The 21,639-nt window shown below is 34.4% G+C and overlaps 1 protein-coding gene across 1 annotated transcript; it reads left to right on the top strand.

The window, feature by feature from the left end:
- The first annotated feature begins 1,484 nt into the window (after positions 1 to 1,484).
- On the top strand, positions 1,485 to 20,646 carry LOC110442381 (cytochrome P450 3A9-like). Its single transcript, XM_021485964.1, has 12 exons — positions 1,485 to 1,559; positions 3,136 to 3,232; positions 3,521 to 3,637; positions 5,848 to 5,936; positions 7,500 to 7,648; positions 9,657 to 9,784; positions 10,426 to 10,510; positions 13,618 to 13,775; positions 15,077 to 15,165; positions 16,403 to 16,540; positions 17,092 to 17,251; positions 17,780 to 20,646. The coding sequence occupies exons 1-12, from the start codon at positions 1,519 to 1,521 to the stop codon at positions 17,858 to 17,860; spliced, it is 1,332 nt and encodes a 443-aa protein (XP_021341639.1). The 5' UTR covers positions 1,485 to 1,518; the 3' UTR covers positions 17,861 to 20,646.
- The last annotated feature ends 993 nt before the right edge of the window (positions 20,647 to 21,639 follow it).

The following is a 21,639-nucleotide window of genomic DNA, read 5'->3' as shown; positions in this document are numbered from 1 at the left end:
GCTTTGCTTTTTTCTTGTCACACTGCAGTGTTTTCATGTCACACTGCAAGATTAAGACATTGTTGTTTACATGTCACACTACAAGATTAAGACTTTGTTGTTTTTATGTCATACTGCAAGATTAAGACTTTGTTTTTTTCATGTCATACTGCAAGATTAAGACTTTGTTTTTTTCATGTCATACTGCAAGATTAAGACGTTGTTGTTTTCATGTCATACTGCAAGATTAAGATTTTGATGTTTTCATGTCACACTGCAAGATTAAGATTTAATTGTTTTCATGTCACACTGGAAGATTAGGACTTTATTGTTTTCATGTCATACTGCAAGATTAGGACTTAATTGTTTTCATGTCACACTTCAAGATTAGGACTTAACTGTTTAAATGTCACATTGCAAGATTAAGACTTTATTGTTTTCATGTCATACTGCAGGATTAGGACCTTACTGTTTTCATGTCAAACTGCAAGATTAAGACTTTATTGTATTCATGTCATACTGCAAGATTGAGACTTTTTTTTCATGTCACACTACAAGATTAAGACTTTGTTGTTTTCATGTCACACTGCAACATTAAGATTTTGTTGTTTTCATGTCACACTGCAAGATTAAGGCTTTGCTTTTTTCTTGTCACACTGCAGGATTAAATCATTGTTTCTGCTTACAGCAAGATACAGAGACTTTGACATCTAGAAGAAGATAATCAGTATACATTAATAGTATATAATTAAGTCAATCCAATATATAAAATTCAAAACAGTTTTTGTGTCGGTATATAGGAAACACTTAATGATATACATGTCTGTGTAGTAATTTACTGCGTTAAAATGTGTTAAGCTGTAAGAGAAATATCCAAGATGTTTCGCTGCAAATGTTCAATGCCTTGAAAACACTTCCAAATGCTGTTTATTCATTTCCTTTTTCTTTCGAAATACTTTCCGGGCCCGTATTCATGAAACCGTGCTCAGGCTCGAAATGATATGTGGGTTTTTTCAAGCAAATGTCTTAGTCGGGTATACAGTAATGATGCACCATATATAGGATAATATGTCTATATCATATTGAGACTGAATTTTCACTCATCATGTAGATATATTCCTAATATCATTGCTTGTGTTTTTTTGTAGTGATATGTACTGTCTCAAGATATCTTATAAAATGTAAGCGAAAATGCAAATAAAATATATTTTTTATCGTTATTGTCGAAGAAGTAATCGATGACTTATACCTATCAGTTTCCTGTCAACGTAACATTTGATAAAAGGCAACATATAAATAATTTCATTCATAACATTACATCCTGTTTGAAATATGGGGTACACAATGACTACTGGCCTTGTCCCACAGTTCTGATGACGTCATGATATTTAAATTTTAATCGCTTATGTTAGGTAATATTTGTCAATGTATTTTGGAGACTCATTTATTTCCGTTTTCTTTTTCAGCTGAATTCCGTTTGAAGCACTTTTATGACAACTTAGTTGTAAAATGATTTTGTTGTTTTAGGGTACAACTGAAATGGAGGATAAGTGGCTAAAAGAATATGGTAACGTTTTCGTGTAAGTTGAATACATTATCTATGATAAAAACATCACATTTAGATTGATCAGTGAAAGTGAAAGTTCGTCTGAGAAATTTCTATACATATATTTTGATTTGAGAACGCTATTCTTATGATATTTGACATTTTTATAGGAACATGTTCTACAGCAAATATTGCAATTACTGTATATTACATATGTCGCAGGACTATGTCTACATTTTTTGTTTCAGTTGTTGTTTTATCGCATTTCACTTATACAATCTATTCACTTAATCACATATTTGATTCCATGGTTTGTATACCCCTTCTTTGACGGGGTATGGGTTATATAGTATTCTCTTCGTCCGTTCCTCTCTCCATGCATGCTTGCGTCCTTTCTTTCGTTCGTGTTAACGTTGTCCGTGGTTTCCGCAAAATATCGCAGCCATTGTTTTCCTCACGGACATCAAACGTTCATTGTTCATGGTTCGTGGTGGTCGACGTCTTCGTAAGCATAGTATTGCTTCTGTTGACGCCTCTTCATAGTTGTTCACATATTTACGGGTTGTGCAGAGGACGCGTATTTACTTATATTACATATTAGTAGCACGATGGTAAAAACTTGATTGGATGGTTGACCCAATGTTTATTGAGTCTAGATTTAAAAACATTAAAGGTTGGGGAATCTACCACAATTGTATGGAGTTGATTCCAATTATTTACAATTCTATTTTTAAAAGCATGTTCCCTAATGTTGGTCTTGTACCGATTTTTTCAGTTTTTTGGAGTTCCCCCTCGTATTGAGGTTGTCGAAGACAGGGATGATTTGTTGTTTGGTTATAGCTATGTTGTTTATCAGCTTATAGATTTCTACAATGTCAGATCTTAGTCTGCTGTATTCACCTGATGGTCGCCCTAGCCGACGGATACGCTCAGTGTGTAACATTCTAAAATATGGTAACTGTGGCTTCAATTTGATATTTGTCGTTGACCTCAAATACAGTGAAGCACAGGTTTCCGAAGTATATACTGTAACCACCACTGTTTTATGAATGAGTTTCAAACCTTGTAGATATGATTGGGGCGGGGGTATTCATTTATTTACGGAATGAAATCTTATGGAAACACCAGAATTTGTGAGAGAGAAAAAGAAGAAAAAAAAAACTCTCAAAAATTATTAGACCGACAAAATAACGATCCATATGGGAAAAAAGTACTTAGAACACCAACAAATCAGAAATTATGGAGGCACAGTAGTCTAGCGGTAGGACACCGGACTCGTGACCGAAGGTTCGTGGGTTCGAATCCCTTCATGGCACTGTGCTGTATCCTTGAACAAGACTGTTTACTCCGCTTGTTCAAGTTTACTCGGCTGTAAATGAGCATGTGGTTAGACAGTGCTGTAATTGTTGAATGCTAGCTGTTAGCACCTCAGTGACATCACCGGCTGCATGCTCACCACAGGTAGTGAGCTGGTGGCAAAGACCCAATTACCACGGGTAATAATTTGTGAACCTCTTTGTGATAAAGCGTTATATTAGAACCTCAAATTATTATCATTGTTATTATTACCACTGGCTTATAACACATACTCTATGGTTTGGTTTAAACAGGTGGTATTTTGGTTGTATGCAGAGTATAACGGTCAAAGATCAAGACATACTGAAGGCGGTACTCATCAAAGACTTCTCACAATTCTGTAACAGGAAAGTAAGTAATGATATGTAATTTATTTTAAGAGACAATGTTGTACCTGTTAGAAATGTTTTTGACTGTTTATTTATCTTCTTCCTATTTGCAGTATATATGGACTAGTCCGATTGTTTCCTTCCATCATTGTAATGAAAATCATTCTACTTACTGGTGTTAGTTTTAGTTATGTAGATATTGTGTTATTTCGGTTATGCTCGGTGTATTTGTACGTACATGTATGTGGGGTTCTTTCGTGTATGCTTCAATTTACAATTGCCTGTAACTGTACAATTATACTGTATGTAGTTGCTGGATACGTCCCCAAGTCCTCTGGATAAAGGAATATTCTTCCTGAGAGACACTGACTGGAAACGGGTCCGATCTATCATGAATCCGACGTTTAGTTCTTCAAAACTGCGGACGGTAAGAAAATAAAAATGACTAATGTAATAAATATGGCGAGATGGTTAATACATACAGGTGCGTCTTCATCTTGCATTGTAAAATGCGGGTGTTTTTGTGCGTGCGCATAAGAACGCACTTTGAGCATAAAAGAATTATCAGATCCTATATTTTCTATGACAGATATTGATACACGGGTATTATTGTATTACATGCCTACTCTTTTAATTGATATGTTATATATTTCCACTCAAAATATTTGTTTATGCTCAATCTGTTTCCTAGAAACCCAGAATCTTAAACTGAGCAACGGACAAAACGATGTTCAAGTGGAATAATGAAGTCATAATATCAAAGTGGAACATTGAGCTAAATGTTTTGGAATTTCTATAAATTCGTCGATTTGTTAAGTTCGTCATTTTCTACTCACGATTTAACAAAGATATATGTCCTTTATCAGACAAGATTTAAAGTAACACAACCTAAAAGAGGCTTTATTCAACCTAAATTCCAACCCCGTGATAAGTCATGTTCAAAGACCACAATTAAAAATTGGAATGTATATCATTATGTTATTTGAATGTATTGAGCATGTACATGAGCTATTAGAATGTTCGATAACGAGGTTACCGTAGCCTAAAGGAAGACTTCAAGGCATGTGTCTTCGTAAAATATTCACTGGACTTATATAACATGTCATTCCCTTAAGCGACCTTACTAAATGCTACAAAATGACATGTGATTTAAATTTCATTGATAAACACCTAGGACATGCTAAGCTTAATTTCCCTTTTACTAGTTGTGAGAGGCATACCAGCTTAAACTTGACCAAACATAGATGTTGCCATTCGAAAATACTAAAATCACAGTTAAATTCCCTGGTGATATATATTACATGTATATTAGCAAATTTTAACAAAGAAAACAAAAGCTAACTTTCCCACACCGGTGAATGAACTCTAGAGGGTGTACCATTTCCTAAAATTCTGTGATGTTATGAATCTGCTAGACATGTTATCAGCATTGAAACTAAAAAATAGCAAAACTATTTATAACATGTCCAGACTTTTTTTTTAATAACAGCATTAAATAGCTATGAAAGGACTCTTTACATAAAGTCTGTGTATTCATAATTGTCACAAAGCCCCTGGTTATGTTTATATATAAACACAATGCAGCCGTAAATTATGTTGCTCGGGCATTTTATTATCATTTCTGTGCATTTCCATATCGTCTTGTTTTGAAACCGACACGTACCTCCACATCTAGTAAAGCAGAATGTATCTACGCATGACCTAGGCAAATAAATGAACTGTAGATAATGTCTTTTCGTTGGGTCACAAAAAGAATTGACACGTTACATGTATCAGTCTAGTAAACTAACTGTATGAAGATATCAGCCTCAATGCCTTTTATTGACTACAAATATCGCTATGGATCATTTTGATGGCTAAATTGTATTTAGGAATTCCGATATTTAATTGGGATCTGTATATATGACTTATCAGGGGTCGGAATTAAGGGTGTAAATAGTATCTTTTAGGGGGCTTGTTGAAGCATAAGAGGGATGTAAGCTTATATATCACCACCCAGGGTCGTAAATACTTCAATTTCCATATAAAATCATCGTCAATATCCCTTCTCTTATTAAATAAGCTGGATCAGTACTTTTCGGGAAGCGAGGGGTTTAATTAAAGCAGAAAACGTGTGTTTATGTTATGTGGTCATCTCGAATTCATATCATAGTATATAGCAAACTTAATACATATACTTCATGAAAAATATCGCTATAGTAATTGTTAATTAATATATATTATCGGACGGCTGGTATGGTTTCGACTACTGCAAATATATCGTAAGGTGGTTTATAGACTTGATTGTTCATATACCCTTTTACACTATACACAATAGGTTCTGGGTTCTTCGTGCAGTCGTCAGGTGCTGGCCGTAGGTCGGTGTTTTTTCTCCGGGAACTCCGGCTTTCCTTCACCACGAAAACCTGGGATGTTTTTACGTCCTTAAATGACCATACATGTAGCTGTTAATAGGACGTAAAACACCAACAAACAATTAAACAAAAAAATCATAATTTCTGTGAGAAGGTCCCTGATGTTTTTCCTTCGCAATGATACTCCTTAGGTCCTGTTCTATTTTATTATAAACTACATGTATGTATGTGTATTTTTAAAGCTATGCTCGAAAGGATGCAAGAGTTATCTTTCTTGCTTCAGATGAGTGACGATATAAATAAGTGTGCGAGGAACCTGGCGGAGAACTTACTGAGGTGTACGGAGATTGACGAAAGCATAGAAATAAAAGAGTAAGTAATAGCAGCTGTTCCATTGTGATAGCAATTGTCTCGCTTTCTTTATTGTTCAGTATGTCTAATTTTTTATTATTTTTTTTATTTTTTATTTATTATTGTTTTTGTTGTCCTTTTATTCTGTTGTCTTGTTATTTTTGTGCTTCGTGTATCAACTCCGAATGGGGAATAATTTAAATATTCTGCTGTATGGAAATCCTGATATGCCAGATCAATATAATTTAAATGTTTTTTACTCTGTTCAACAATTTATCTGTAAGTCGAAACGATTTTAGTGCAAGATTTATTTATTTTATTTTATATTTATGTAAGTATTGCGTTTGTTTAAACAGGGTACATTAACTTTGAAACCTATATTGTTCGACAGCACTTGTGACATGTCAGTTTGATATTTAGACTTAATGAGTCTTGATGGTACTGAAATTAATATAGACTGAAACACTCTTGTATTTTACAGGATATCAATATACTGTTTGATTGGAATCAACGTAAGGCAATTTAGAGATTTCCAGTGTATTTAATGCATCCTTATACAGAGCTCATTAGGGTTACCTTTTCTTCGTGAATCACATTCCAACCAGATTCAATTAAGTAATGCATTTCTACTCGTTATACTCTTCGTAACCACTTTCTTTCATGTCCTGATGCACCCCTTTCGCCCTCTCCTCCCTGATTTCTTCTTCCTCTCATTGTCTGTTATACTATCAAAATATTTGTAACAGTGCCGTTCTACTGCCAGGTTTATTAATAAGAAGACGAACTAATATAAGTACTTATGTACAAAATCAACTTATTTTGTCACTGCCATTTATTGAACAAAAATACTGTTTAAACTAACTCCGAATTCCGTACCGTCCCCGTGATTGAAAACATTTGCCGAAATTATCATGTTAATAGTTATTACTATATATGTTACCCTTTCCTCTGATTTCTATATCTTATGCACTCTGTATAGTGTATGTGACCTCGTGTTACACACGTATATTGGTATGAAAGTAACACAATGTTTAACTCTAAATATTGTATTGACTCTTACGTATATTTTCCTTTTTAAAGTATTTAGTCAACATAAAAAAGTTAATTAAAAAACAGTATTCTTAACATTGTAATTATAAATAAAAATTAAAAGAGTCGGATAAGGTACTGGGGTGAAGATACATAATTAAATCATTGATTTGTTATAATGTATTGCAAAAAACAAATATGATAAAGCGATGCATGGCCAACCAGGTAATATAAGTTAAACTGTAAGGTATATATCTGATAGCTGTTGATGATTATTTCTTTTAAATGTAAATATCAGCAACATTTTAGAACATCTTGGAGTAAAACTCGTTATCATTTCAGTCGTTTTGATTTTTGTCTTGTTTGTTCCAACTTTGTATGTTAAAAATGTCGATGGAAACAACATTTTGTATATAACGTCCATAAGACGTTATCAACAGAGTCAGAGTAAAAGACAGCATTTTTTTTTCTTTTTCACTTTGAAATTGTTTCCAAAAATAGTTTCGGATACAAACAAGCTGTCGATATAAATTCGTTTTACGGTGTATTTTGCAGCTATTATGGCGCCTTTACAATCGATGTGATCTCCATGACTGCCTTTGGTTTGGACGTAGATTCACAGCGAAATTCAGATAATCAACTCATCCATCACATGAAAAAGATATTCAACAACGCGTCGGTTCCCATCCCCGTGTTTCTGTGTGGTGAGATATTTGCTGTGAAACATAGAAAATAAGTTACGTACAGTCCCTTTTTACAGCCATTTTTGTTTCACGATTATAACTAATATCCATATGTTGTAAAGCGCTTTAGAGTAATTTTACAAATTATATAGGACGCGATATAAATGTTGCATATTATTATTATCACTATTTAAGATTTGAATATATAGCAAGCCAATTTAATATTTAATACCTTAAAGAAATATCGAAAACACTTAAAGATATATCTCTTATTATAATTCAGTTATTTTTATTAATAACTAGATACCTTATAAACAATAAACAAAACACACAAAAAAGTTATATATTTTTTATACGCATATACAGTAGAACGCATAAGGCTGTATTAATGGATTTGAAGATATCTCTAATTTATTTAAAGATGGCTCTTTCACATTTAAAGATATAAAAATGTTATCAAAAGATTCATGTATTTTTAAGTCAGTTGAAGGTATCTTTATTTTAATTACAAATGAAAGATGTTTATTTCGATTAAAGATATCACTACCGAATTAAAAGATACCTGTATTGTCAAGTCATATGTTTTATCATTTAAAGATGAATTTCACTCTTTTTAAAACATCATTATTTAAAATATCAAAATCTGTTTTTTTAAGATATACCTCTTTTTTCTTGGAGAAATCTCTAAGATACCTCACGACATTTCTTTGAATGAAGTTTTTTTCATTTAATCTGGTACATATATTTCCATATCTTTTGAACAAATTTCTAATAGAATGTATAGAATATACATATACAAATCTAGATAAGTAACTTTGATAAATTATGAACAAAAATGTTCCTGTTTTTTTATGCTATATTCAGAGGATGTTAATTCATAAGAAAATCCCACGAAAACCTTCCTTTTTTATTTAATTATATACCCACAGTATATTCATTACATATTTTAAATCAATATGGCTCTTTATCAACATAAAGCTTACAAAATCTTATCAACCCAGTCGACGTGTCTTTTGAATAAACAGTTCTATTTATACAAGTCCTGGACTAAAATTGATTTGCTTCTTACAAGTTCAAGTTCAAGTTCTTTATTAACTTTGAGTCTTGCGACTCATCAGTGTAACACATATACATGATATATATGTATATATATATACTTTCTCATAACATTGACAAATATCGAAAATACTAATAAATACACAGACGAGACAAAACACTCGGAGAGCATAACTACTTATGTTAATAAAGCTCTTCTTGAATTTGCAGCTTTAATGTATTTGGCCAATTTTGCTAATTCATTTGTGTTTTGTCCGTTAAATAACTGAATTAATTTAAACATGCTCGGTTTTTTACAATAGTACTTTTTTAAAAATTTCTCACGTAAATCAGAATAACAGGGGCATTTAAGAATAAAATGAAATTCATCTTCGACATCATCTATATCACAAGCGGTACAGATTCTTAAAAGTCGCGGAATATTTTGATAACGACCTTTCTCTACATTTAAATTATGGGCTGAAAGCCGAATTTTTGTTATTTCTTTTAAGTAACCTTTCATAAACGATTTTCTTAAATAACCCTGTATACCAACTTCTTTGTTAAGACATGTATAAAAAAAATCCTTTTGATGATGTTCTAATTTGTTCTATACAATCTTGTCTATAAATATCTAAAAGTCTTTCTTTAATTATAATCAAACAGCTATTATCAATGTTATCTGTTTGCCATATGTAACCTAGACCTATTCTATAGACCATTAGTTAAAGTGTAAACACTATGACAAATCAACTATCACCTCCACCACTGCATCAACAGCTGAACGTGATTGGATAAATACTATCATTCTTGTTGAACATGATAATTTATGTTTTGAATACGCTTTAGATGTCAGTGTTTACAAACAAATCACATCATTTGATTTGAATTATAATGCTTCGTGTTCAGCACAAAAAGTTATAAATCTAGTAATATTTATCTATTTTTTTACAATATTTTACTATCATTTTAATATGATTTACTCTCATTTTAGCTATATTTGGGGATTGGATGATGACTCTTCTAAAGTATTTGAAGATTTGTTTCTACCCACGTGACTCCATGGAATTCTTTAACAGAGAAGTACGAATGATGATAGAGGAACGGAAGAGAAATCCTACGGTAAGTACATGTACACACATCAGTTCCGAACGTCGTTACTGCTATCCTATCTCCGATTTTACATTGTAATTGCCGGTGCCACCGGTAGTAAACGCTGACCTTTCAGAAATTCCTTACATTGTTTCCGTTTGTTTTGGTATCGTCAAATTGCCTTAGACGCTGTTGTTATTCTGTTTTATATTATATGTAGCGTTTCGTTCCGAGTCATATCATCGGCCGAGGGCCGTACTTATTCAAGGAAACCTATCAGGTTAAATAATGGACATACATATACATGTAATATTATACCTGTACTTATTGTATCCAATAAAGAGGCATTCCGAAGGTACGATAAATAAGATTCGATGAACGGTCTCACTTTGCAATAAAAGTTTTAAAAAACGTTGCACGGAAGGCGAACAGTAATTATTTCTATTTTAAGTGCAAGTACATAAGGGTTGAACGGCATTTTTTCAATATTCATGCCTGTATGAACGCCAATCGGTTACACACATATCCAATGATGTATGTATTTGCATCTAAAATGGAAATACGTTCATCTGTGAACTATTTTTGAGTTTTAACATAAGAAAAGGTTTTATGACTACAGGGCCCGGTAAGTATTCAGTCATTAGTTTATTAATGTATTATTTTATTTTCAGAATCGAACAGATTTTTTACAATTGATGATCAAAGCATCACTTGAGATTCCCGATGCGAATGCAAATGAAAAAGCTGAAAGGAAAAGTAAGAATTCGACAAAAGAGTGTATTTTGTTTCGTAATAGTACCCATTATTTAACGTCGGATGTCCAGTTTTGGCGCGAGCCAAATTTTAGTGCAATTATTTTCCACAACACTGCGCGCATACCGCATGCTTGTCGACATGCTTGTAGCCATTCCCTTTTTGCGTCTTCATAGTTTTCATACTTTGAATTCGGTTGGTATCCATGTCTATTGATACATAAGTTTGTAATGTGTCGAGTTTATTTACAATATTTCAAGGTACGTTTAACATTAAGTATTTTTTGCGCCGTTATTTCCAGGATCGTTCTTTGTTTATTTCCTGCTCTGCAGTATATATGCCTTTCCACCAGCTCTTGTCCTCATCGGGGTTTTCTCAATACCTTCCCACTGCTTGACAAAAGCAGCATGTACTCGTAATTCGATAGAGAGATCGTTATAAACGGCTTCGGTTTATTTGTTATCGTGACGTTATTTCAAAATCAGGAATATCAGTTATTTCTATGATTAAAGTCGCCTTCGCTGTGTCTTATATCGCTTGTCTCCGATAGGACTTCCTGTATTGGACAGGAAATAATCACATCTATAGCGGTAAACGGTTAACCAATTTCGCTTCCAAATTCGTTTGTTGTCGAATTTCATTGTCGCATTAGCGTTTTGATTTTAACGTCGTTATTTCTGTGCTCACTACAAACGAGATCATTGGTCAGGCGTAATGTTATTTCTGTGCTCACTACAAACGTGATCATAGGTCAGGCGTAATGTTATTTCTGTGTTCACTACAAACGTGATCATAGGTCAGGCGTAATGTTATGTCTGTGCTCACCACTGATGACATTATTGTTTAGGCGTTTACGTTATTTTAGTGTTCACCACAGAGTAGATTATTGGTCAGGCGTTAACGTTATTGTAGTGCTCGCCACAGAGGAGATTATTGGTCAGACGTTAACGTTATTGTAGTGCTCGACACAGAGTAGATTATTGGTCAGGCGTAAACGTTATTGTAGTGCTCACCACAGAGAAGATTATTGGTCAGGCGTTAACGTTAGTAGATTATTGGTTAGACGTTAACGTTATTGTAGTCCTCACCACAGAGTGGATTATTGGTCAGGCGTTAACGTTATTGAAGTGCTCACCACAGAGTGGATTATTGGTCAGGCGTTAATTTTATTATAGTGCTCCCCACAGAGTAGATTATTGGTCAGACGTTAACGTTATTGTAGTGCTCACCACTGAGTAGATTATTGGTTAGACGTTAACGTTATTGTAGTCCTCACCACAGAGGAGATTATTGGTAAGGCGTTAACGTTATTGTAGTGCTCACCACATAGTAGATTATTGGTCAGGCGTAAACGTTATTGTAGTGCTCCCCACAGAGTAGATTATTCGTCAGGCGTTAACGTTATTGTAGTGCTCCCCACAGAGTAGATTATTGGTCAGGCGTTAACGTTATTGTAGTCCTCACCACAGAGGAGATTATCGGTAAGGCGTTAACGTTATTGTAGTGCTCACCACATAGTAGAGTATTGGTCAGGCGTAAACGTTATTGTAGTGCTCACCACAGAGTAGATTTTAACGTTATTGTAGTGCTCACCACAGAGTAGATTTTAACGTTATTGTAGTGCTCACCACAGAGTAGATTTTAACGTTATTGTAGTGCTCACCACAGAGTAGATTATTGGTCATGCGTTTATGTTGTTTTAGTGCTCACCACAGAGTAGATTATTGGTCAGGCGTTAACGTTATTGTGGTGAGCACTACAATAACGTTAACGCCTGTCCAATAATCTACTCTGTGGTGAGGACTATAATAACGTTAACGTCTGACCAATAATCTACTCTTAGGTGAGCAATACAATAACGTTAACGCCTGACCAATTATCTACTCTGTGGTGAGGACTACAATAACGTTAACGCCTGTCCAATAATCTTCTCTGTGGTGAGGACTACAATAACGGTAACGCCTGACTAATAATCTACTCTGTGGTGAGCACTAAATCAACATAAACGCATGACCAATAATCTTCTCTGTGGTGAGGACTACAATAACGTTACCGCCTGACCAATAATCTACTCTGAGGACATATTCTTGCGCAAGATGCACTATCACAAGGAACGCTGATGTAGACTACATCAGCGTTCCTTGTCCGCGATGCTCTCAGCTGTAGATTATTGGTCAGGCGTTAAAGTTATTGTAGTCCTCACCACAGAGAAGATAATTGGTCAGGCGTTAACGTTATTGTAGTCATCACCACAGAGTAGATTATTGGTCACGCGTTAACGTTATTGTAGTGCTCCCCACAGAGTAGATTATTGGTCATGCGTTTATGTTGTTTTAGTGCGCACCACAGAGTAGATTATTGGTCATGCGTTTGTGATGTTTTAGTGCTCACCACAGAGTAGATTATTAGTCAGGCGTTACCGTTATTGTAGTCCTCACCACAGAGTTGATTATTGGTCAGACGTTAACGTTATTGTAGTGCTCACAACAGAGTAGATTATTGGTCAGGCGGTAACGTTATTGTAGTCCTCACCACAGAGAGGATTATTGGTCAGGCGTTAACGTTATTGTGGTGAGCACTACAATAACGTTACCGCCTGACCAATAATCTACTCTGGGGTGAGCACTACAATAACGTTAAAATCTACTCTGTGGTGAGCACTACAACAACATAAACGCATGACCAATAATCTTCTCTGTGGTTAGCACTACAATAACGTTAACGCCTGTCCAATAATCTACTCTGTGGTGAGGACTGCAAGAACGTTAACGCCTGACCAATAATCTACTCTGAGGACATATTCTTGCGCAAGATGCACTATCACAAGGAACGCTGATGTAGACTACATCAGCGTTCCTTGTCCGCGATGCTCTCAGCTGTAGATTATTGGTCAGGCGTTAAAGTTATTGTAGTCCTCACCACAGAGAAGATTATTGGACAGGCGTTAACGTTATTGTAGTGCTAACCACAGAGTAGATTATTGGTCAGACGTTAACTTTATTGTAGTGCTCACCACAGAGTAGATTTTAACGTTATTGTAGTGCTCACCACTGAGTAGATTATTGGTTAGACGTTTTTTATTTTGTAAATATTTGATGCCCTTTTTACAGTGCTCTCTACAGACGAGATCATCGGTCAGGCGTTTCTGTTTTTCCTGGCTGGGTATGAGACGACAGCAAGCTTGCTGAGTTTCACCGCCTACGAGATGGTGTGCAACCCAGATGTACAGGACAGAATTTATGAGGAAATTGTCGAGCAGCTAGGAGACGTAAGAAATACTTTCCATCTTGTTTTTATACAATTTCCATGTGAATGGCAAACTTTATAAATCAAACGGTTAACGTTGGACGACGCTGTCACACAAACCAATATAAGTATGGTTTTCTTGGGTATACTTCGTTAAGATAAGTTATTTACTATATACCACAGTACTTTCTATTGATATCAATAAGAGTTGTAGAAAGGTTAGCCAATAATTATTTGTGTGCGACGATTCGGTGACTAGTATACTGTACGTACATACACCCTGTTACCCTCATCAGATAAATGACCAGTGAAGCATATGTACGAAATGGTGTAAACTATGTACGAGAAGGCAATATCATAACGATATTGATTTGAAATCTTGAGACGCTGCAGTGGGCTTGGGTGAGTTTTAAACCGATAAAAGGGGGCTCAGAAACTGTCGCACATCTATGACCAGGTGTTAAAGACAATTCCGAACTTAATTGTTTTCGTCATTTCGTAGATGCATTACAGCTAAGTGTACATACATGTATAGCGTATCCGAATCGAAGTCGTTTTTTATATTGTTAACTCGTAAAGTTTTTACACCCTTAAAACCTTGTATACATACGCTTCACTGGTCGTTTTTCAGATGAAATTGACTGGGTACTAGTCATTGAAAGGTCACATATAAACACATACTGGTTGTGATACGTAACCTTTCTACTATTCATACTAACCATCCTGAAGCAAATGTTTATATATATGTTTATATGTTTATGATATAACAAAAGGATCGATAATAAAGGTACAAATTGTATATGTCCAATATAAGAAGGGCATTTGTCTATATATCTCTCGTTAACTCACTTTATGTGATAGTGCATCTTGCGCAAGAATATGTCCTCTACTAGAGGACATATTCTTTCGCAAGATGCACTATCACAAGGAACGCTGATGTAGACTACATCAGCGTTCCTCGTCCGCGATGCTCTCAGCTTAATTGCTGCCTTCGGCTGTCTTTAGCCGAGGGGACTATTGGCTTTATATAATAGCTATATTTTCAATTATAGTATATCAGTTCTATCTTATTGTAATATGATGTATATGTACATGTAACTGGTCTGTTTCACTGTGTGTTGAAAAAGGAGCGGAGCGCTCCGAAAATTTGAAAACCTAAACTTGTCCACACTGTTGGAATTACTTCTTTGTCAGATATATACCTTCATATATAGATATTTCATATGTAAAAACTTCTACCGAAATGTTACTAATAGGCTTTCGTTGTTTACTTGTCAAAACGTATTTCCTTCATTAAATGATTTGTCATCCTCTATTCTACAGGAGGAACCGACATATGACAATATCGGTAAACTGAAATACATGGAACTGGTTTTGAATGAAACCTTGAGACTATATCCGACTCTCTCCAGGTAATGAGACCAATGTCATTATTGACGTCAATTTCCTTTTAAAAAGACATCACTGATGAACAGGTCCTGTTAATAATGTTATAGTCACCCTAAATACTAACTTCATGATAAGTTATATTTAAAAACCCAAATTAAATTTTTTTAATTTAGATGCGTAATTGTAATACTGTGAAATCGCTAATTTTCGTGGATTTTATTTCATTTAGCCGATTCTCGTTGATACTTTTTATCCATGAATCACCATGACCACGAACTAACTACAGGTTTGGCATTTAGGTATTTTCTGTATTAGTAGTATATTGCCGGCTTTCATAGATTCTTAAAATCCTCGACTTCACGTTCCAACGAAATGGTCTAGCGGGGATAAAAAAAAAACGCGAAATTGTAGCCCGACGAAAATTTCTGATTTCACAGTATATTAAACCTATACTCCACTTTCTTTAAAAATATGCACGTTCCTACGGAATGAATGTTATCTGCAGTTATCAGTTTACCTTGAAGTTGTTTTGATAGGTAGGGTTTGTTTTTTTACTAGTTGTCGAGAGGCCTAATTTCCTCAATCAAAGTTGATGTGGTCATGTGAAACCACTGGTTTCTGTCGTACGTTTTCGCTGGTTGGAAATGAATTAAACAAAGACTGTGTTACTTTGATCGCTAAATGAACTTTCAATAATATGCAATGTCACCACATCACGTTTTCCTATAAATGAGCAGGATATGATATAGATATTGTTAAAGAAAAATATCAAAAATATTTATTACATGACAGAGTCATTTACATTAACACTCAATGTTGCGAAAAGACACGGACTATGGAACCTGTTTATCTAAATCTGATTTCCCACGTATTTACATATACATGTATGTGGCGGTGGGATACAGTTTATAACAAGGGCATTTCTTTAAGATTTTTGTGGTTTGCATAACACAACTATCTCGGTTTGAGGCTGGCATGACTTTTCATAGCAAGGAAAATAGAAATTAAGCCCCGCATGATGATCTATGTACATGTATATAAATGAACTACAAATAAAGTGTAATATCGTTACCTTCGGTTGGTTACAATGCAGAATTCCATGTGAAAATGTCGCCTATGTCAACCATGCTTTTACAGATAAAATAAAACACAAGTTATCAAATATCAAATATCAAATATGAAATCTGCAGGTAAAATTTAAATATAACAAGACATACAATGAACACATTTGAATATTTTATTTATCTATTTTATGTTCAGGATAAATCGTGAGGCTGCCAAAACCATTGAAATAAATGGAGTGACTATTCCTAAAGGATCAGCGGTTACTATCCCAATTAGGGCTTTGCATCAAGATCCGGAAACCTACCCGGAACCCACATTGTTCAAACCGGAAAGGTAGGTGTGAAACAAACAAGTAGTTATATAGCACATTATGTAAAGTCAGTTGAACCGGAGGTAATAATGTCGTGATTTTGGTATGTGTGGTCACACACCGTCACAACATGTAGTTTTGAACTACTCTCAAGTCCCAAAATCTACTAGAATAAGCGCAGGAAAATCACTCACGTAGTCAGGATGTAAAGAGACCGCGCCGAGATGTCGCATCGATGTTGTCGGCGCGGTTAGATAACTCTCCCCAAACTTCACCACAATGATACTGTAATCATCGTGTCTTACTTACAGCCATTTCATTGTTTCTCATAATAACTTTCATCGACACAATGCTGTACTTTATGCTTAACTTTTGCCCATTTCGCAATCAATGGTATAGTAAGAAGGAAATCACCATAATACGTATATCATAAGAGCAACATTAACATAAGCTGGTCTTTCTAAATTATATATCATATATTATATAATAAGTCCCTTGCCACACATTTGCCCCTATACAGTTCATCCATGTACAAGTGATATCAGATTTATGATCAAGTTATATCTTTTGTAAGGTTTATTGACTTCAAACCGAACCAGAACAACATCAATTTCCTGCCATTTGGCCATGGTCCGCGAATGTGTATTGGAATGCGGCTTGCCTTGATGGAAGCAAAGATAGCCGTGACGCATGTCCTACGTCACGTCCGGTTTGTGCAGGCTATTGACACTGAGGTTTGTACCTTAAACAGAAGTAGCGATTTCAGAGAGAAATACAATCCCAAAATATCTAAATGATAAAAGAAATGTTTCACTGGTATGTAAGCCAAACTGACACCTGGAACATCTTAATTTCATTCATAGTGTGAATCGGAAAATAGAAATACTATTTACCTGAAATAATAGGGTGGGCGGGGGCCGGGCCCTGGAGCCGGGGGAGGGGGATCCTCGTGGCAGGGAATTTAAAAAAAAAAATGGATTTAAATATATTTTTTCATTATGATAAATTAACAAGCCACTAATAATCAAACCGAGAGGAACTTTTAGCCATTTAAGACACAACTCAGAGCACGTGGACAATTGACCTGTAGAGGGGTTTTAATTTTTTAAATGATTTTTTTTTTATTTTCTTTCTGCATCACATAGTGCGCTATACATTGCCTTAATTAGGGGCATACATTGTATTACAATATAGAAATTTGTTTTGCTTCAACAGGATACTTGCTCGTTAGTGCTATTAAAACTATGTATTTTATTGTTTAGATTCCGATAACGCTGAAGGATATGGGACTGACGGTCCCAAAAACTCCTATCCGATTAAAGGTCAAACCACGGAAGGCATGACGACAGGGGTAAATGGGTAAAAACGAAATCCGGTGTTTATGAACTGTTCTTCTACTTTGTTAATTTGTTATACTCATATAATAACTAATATAGAAATTAGGACCAGTTGGTGTTCAGACAGAATAGATGTTATTTAGGACTGTATTGCCTAATTTGTTTTAGCTTATTGTTATATTAATTTTCATTAGGGATCAGCCATAACTCCTTTAACAAGTCATATGTACATTATCTGACCTTGTCAAACTTGTAAATATAATATCTTGTTCAATATGCATCAACTGCCAGTTTTTGTATACATATATGTATCCGTATACCTCGGCACCAAATGTCTTTATCGCATGCTCAGGCAACTCATTGTAACGTTTATGGCTGAAAATGACTGTGGTTTGCTAGCAGAACAGAAGGACGTTATTTCTCTTGCATCATCCGAAGCATCACAGATCTGCGAGTCTTTACCAATGGTATACAATACACAGTATAAAAAGCAACACATTGCCGTTGTCATGTCTATGAAGAATTTTACTGTGTTTAATGGTCACAAAATCTTCTCCTTGGCTGTGCAATAGCGAATAATTGAGATGTCATAAATATAACGAACGATATCAGTTCAGTCGCCTGTGTAGTTCGCCCGTTGTTAGTATGATATGACCGGGTACAATGCTATGCTGGGTGTCCTCATCATGTTATTTCAATGAGATGGCAATATAAAGTCAGCATCAGATCCGCCCTGTCGCAAGGAGGTTAGTCAACCAGCATCATATACCCTACCACCAGCACACGTTCACATATACACGCATACATTACGCACGTGGAGGCACGATCTCAAATTGACTGTTGATAGGACGTCAAACCATATAAAACTAACCTATGCCAAACCTATTATTAATTCATTGAACATTTGCCTCATATTTAAAGCAATACTTTTTTAAGCAAAAATTTAGCGTAAATTGAAATGTAATCATTCACTGAATTTCTTATAATCTATTAATATTTTGTATGATTTTCCATGGGCAAGCATTGACTACAAATTCGACCATTTGTTTATATACATGTATAGCATAAGGCATTGAATGAGACACTAATGTTAACGTTCTCGCGAGTAAATATAAAGTTTCATTCAGCAAAGCTACACTAGTTGTATGTTATAAGTACACACTTTTTTACTAAATGTTAATTTGGCATATATTTTAAGGTTAACTTTGGCTTCTTCTTAAAAGAAAATAAAAATGCATTGAACATGCCCAGTAAATTCTTTTAATTCATTCCATGTACATATCGTTAAGTAATATAAGTGTTAGTGTTTGAGCTCTTCAAACGTTTGTAGTTATAGTAGTTTCCGGGTTATCTCCCTTTATCTATACCTGTGTAACATTTTTTATTGTGTTGTTACAGCCTTATGACTATATTGATTTCTCCATTGAAACTCAGTGTCGGACCCAGGAGGGGTTTTGGGCTTCAGGAAACTCCCCCACCATGAGATTTTCTTTAAAAATCATGTATTTTCACCATTTTCCTCAATTTTCCCCCCCTTGGAACCCCCCCCCCCCCGGAAATTTGGAACCCTCCAAATAGGTCTCCGGATCCGCCACTGAAACTGAATAATGTTAAAAGCCTTGTTACTGTCTTACTGTTACTTAAATGCTGTAGTGATACATATTCAATATTACAATGTATATTATGAAAGTGTTCCTTATGACAGCATGTCTGTGTTTTAACAATCTGATACACTTACGTACTAAACGTCACTGCATAATTAATACATCACGCTCTATAACCGTCGTACAGTCGTGAACTGTTATAAACATTAACACTCACTATCTACAGTCTGGACCCGTTTAATCCAACTTGTGTTTCTAGTTACCCTACCTAGTGATTAAAAATCCCAGTTAGTTGGCCTGATTATTAGGACAATTCTATAGAGCAATATGTAAATATGTTCCCAAAGTTATGACTGGATGACGGATTGTACGGACAGTATCCAAATGAGATTGTTAGATTCGCCGCCATCACCTTATAATTAAATTTTAATGCAACATTTTTGTTATGTGTAACGAAATGGTAGTTGGTGTGCCGGTCTACTGAGGCAGCGGATGGGGCGTGTGGTGAGATGACTAGGTTTACCGGGAGTAAATTGTTACCATCTGTGTACTTGTGTTATGGTAATGTCATCAAAGACTGCCTCTACTGATGGTAGCCGTGTTCAACAAGTGACTTCATATGTTACCAGCCTATCTTGTATACAATACATAACTCCGTGTAGCTAATATGTCGATGGTCTGATGAAAATGAGCTCTTTCCTCAGTAAAGAACTGTTACACTGTAAGTTATACTGAATGTGTGTATTTTTTATGATTTTTATTTTTGTTTTTGTTTTTTACGGCATCATTCATTTGACATTTGAGAACACATTCTGCACATTAATTATATTTGGAGTATATTTTTTTTCCTGTGAACTTGCGTAAACCGCGAATTTAAAAACCACTTAAATAATATGTGTACAAAAAATAGTAATACGTAAAACACTACAAAAATACAGAAAGCTATAGCGACTTACAGTTTTATATAGAAATATATATAGAGACCAGCCAAAAAAACGATTACGTGTTAATATAACAGCAGAAGTCTACAAACGTTTAAAACACGTGTATATATGTAGTAGGTAAACAAACATTTAAAACAAGTGTCTATATGTAGTAGGTAAACAAACGTTGAAAACACGTGTATATATGTATTAGGTAAAGAAACATTTAAAACACGTGTTTATATGTAGTAGGTAAACAAACATTTAAAACACGTGTATATATGGATTAGATAAACAAACATTTAAAACACGTGAATATATGTATTAGATAAACAAACCTTTAAAACACGTGTATATATGTAGCAGGTAAACAAACGTTTAAAACACGTCTATACATGTATTAGGTAAACAAACATTTAACACACGTGTATGTATGTATTAAGTAAACAAACATTTAAAACACGTGTATATATGCATTAGATAAACAAACATTTAAAACACGTGTATATATGCATTAGATAAACAAACATTTAAAACACGTGTATATATGCATTAGATAAACAAACATTTAAAACACGTTTATATATGTAGTAGGTAAACAAACATTTAAAACACGAGTATGAATGTATTAGGTAAACAAACATTTAACACACGTGTATGTATGTATTAAGTAAACAAACATTTAAAACACGTGTATATATGTATTCGGTAAACAAACATTTAAAACACGCGTATATATGTATTAGATAAACAAATTTTTAAACCACGTGTATATATGTAGTAGGTAAAACAACGGTTAAAACACGTGTTTATATGTATTAGGTAAACAACCATTTAAAACACGTGTATATATGCATTAGATAAACAAACATTTAAAACACGTGAATATATGTAGTAGGTAAACAAACATTTAACACACGTGTATGTATGTATTAAGTAAACAAACATTTAAAACACGTGAATATATGTATTAGAAAAACAAACATTTAAAACACGTGTATATATGCATTAGATAAACAAACATTTAAAACACGTGAATATATGTATTAGAAAAACAAACATTTAAAACACGTGTATATATGTAGTAAGTAAACAAACGTTTAAAACACGTCTATATATGTATTAGATAAACAAACATTTTAAACACGTGTATATATGTAGTAGATAAACAAACGTTTAAAACACGTGTTTATATGTAGTAGGTAAACAAACATTTAAAACACGAGTATGTATGTATTAAGTAATAAAACATTTAAAA

Source organism: Mizuhopecten yessoensis, unplaced genomic scaffold (genome assembly GCF_002113885.1).
Source record: "Mizuhopecten yessoensis strain PY_sf001 unplaced genomic scaffold, ASM211388v2 scaffold716257, whole genome shotgun sequence".
Lineage (NCBI taxonomy): Eukaryota > Metazoa > Mollusca > Bivalvia > Pectinida > Pectinidae > Mizuhopecten > Mizuhopecten yessoensis.
This window is presented reverse-complemented; position numbering and strand designations above follow the sequence as displayed.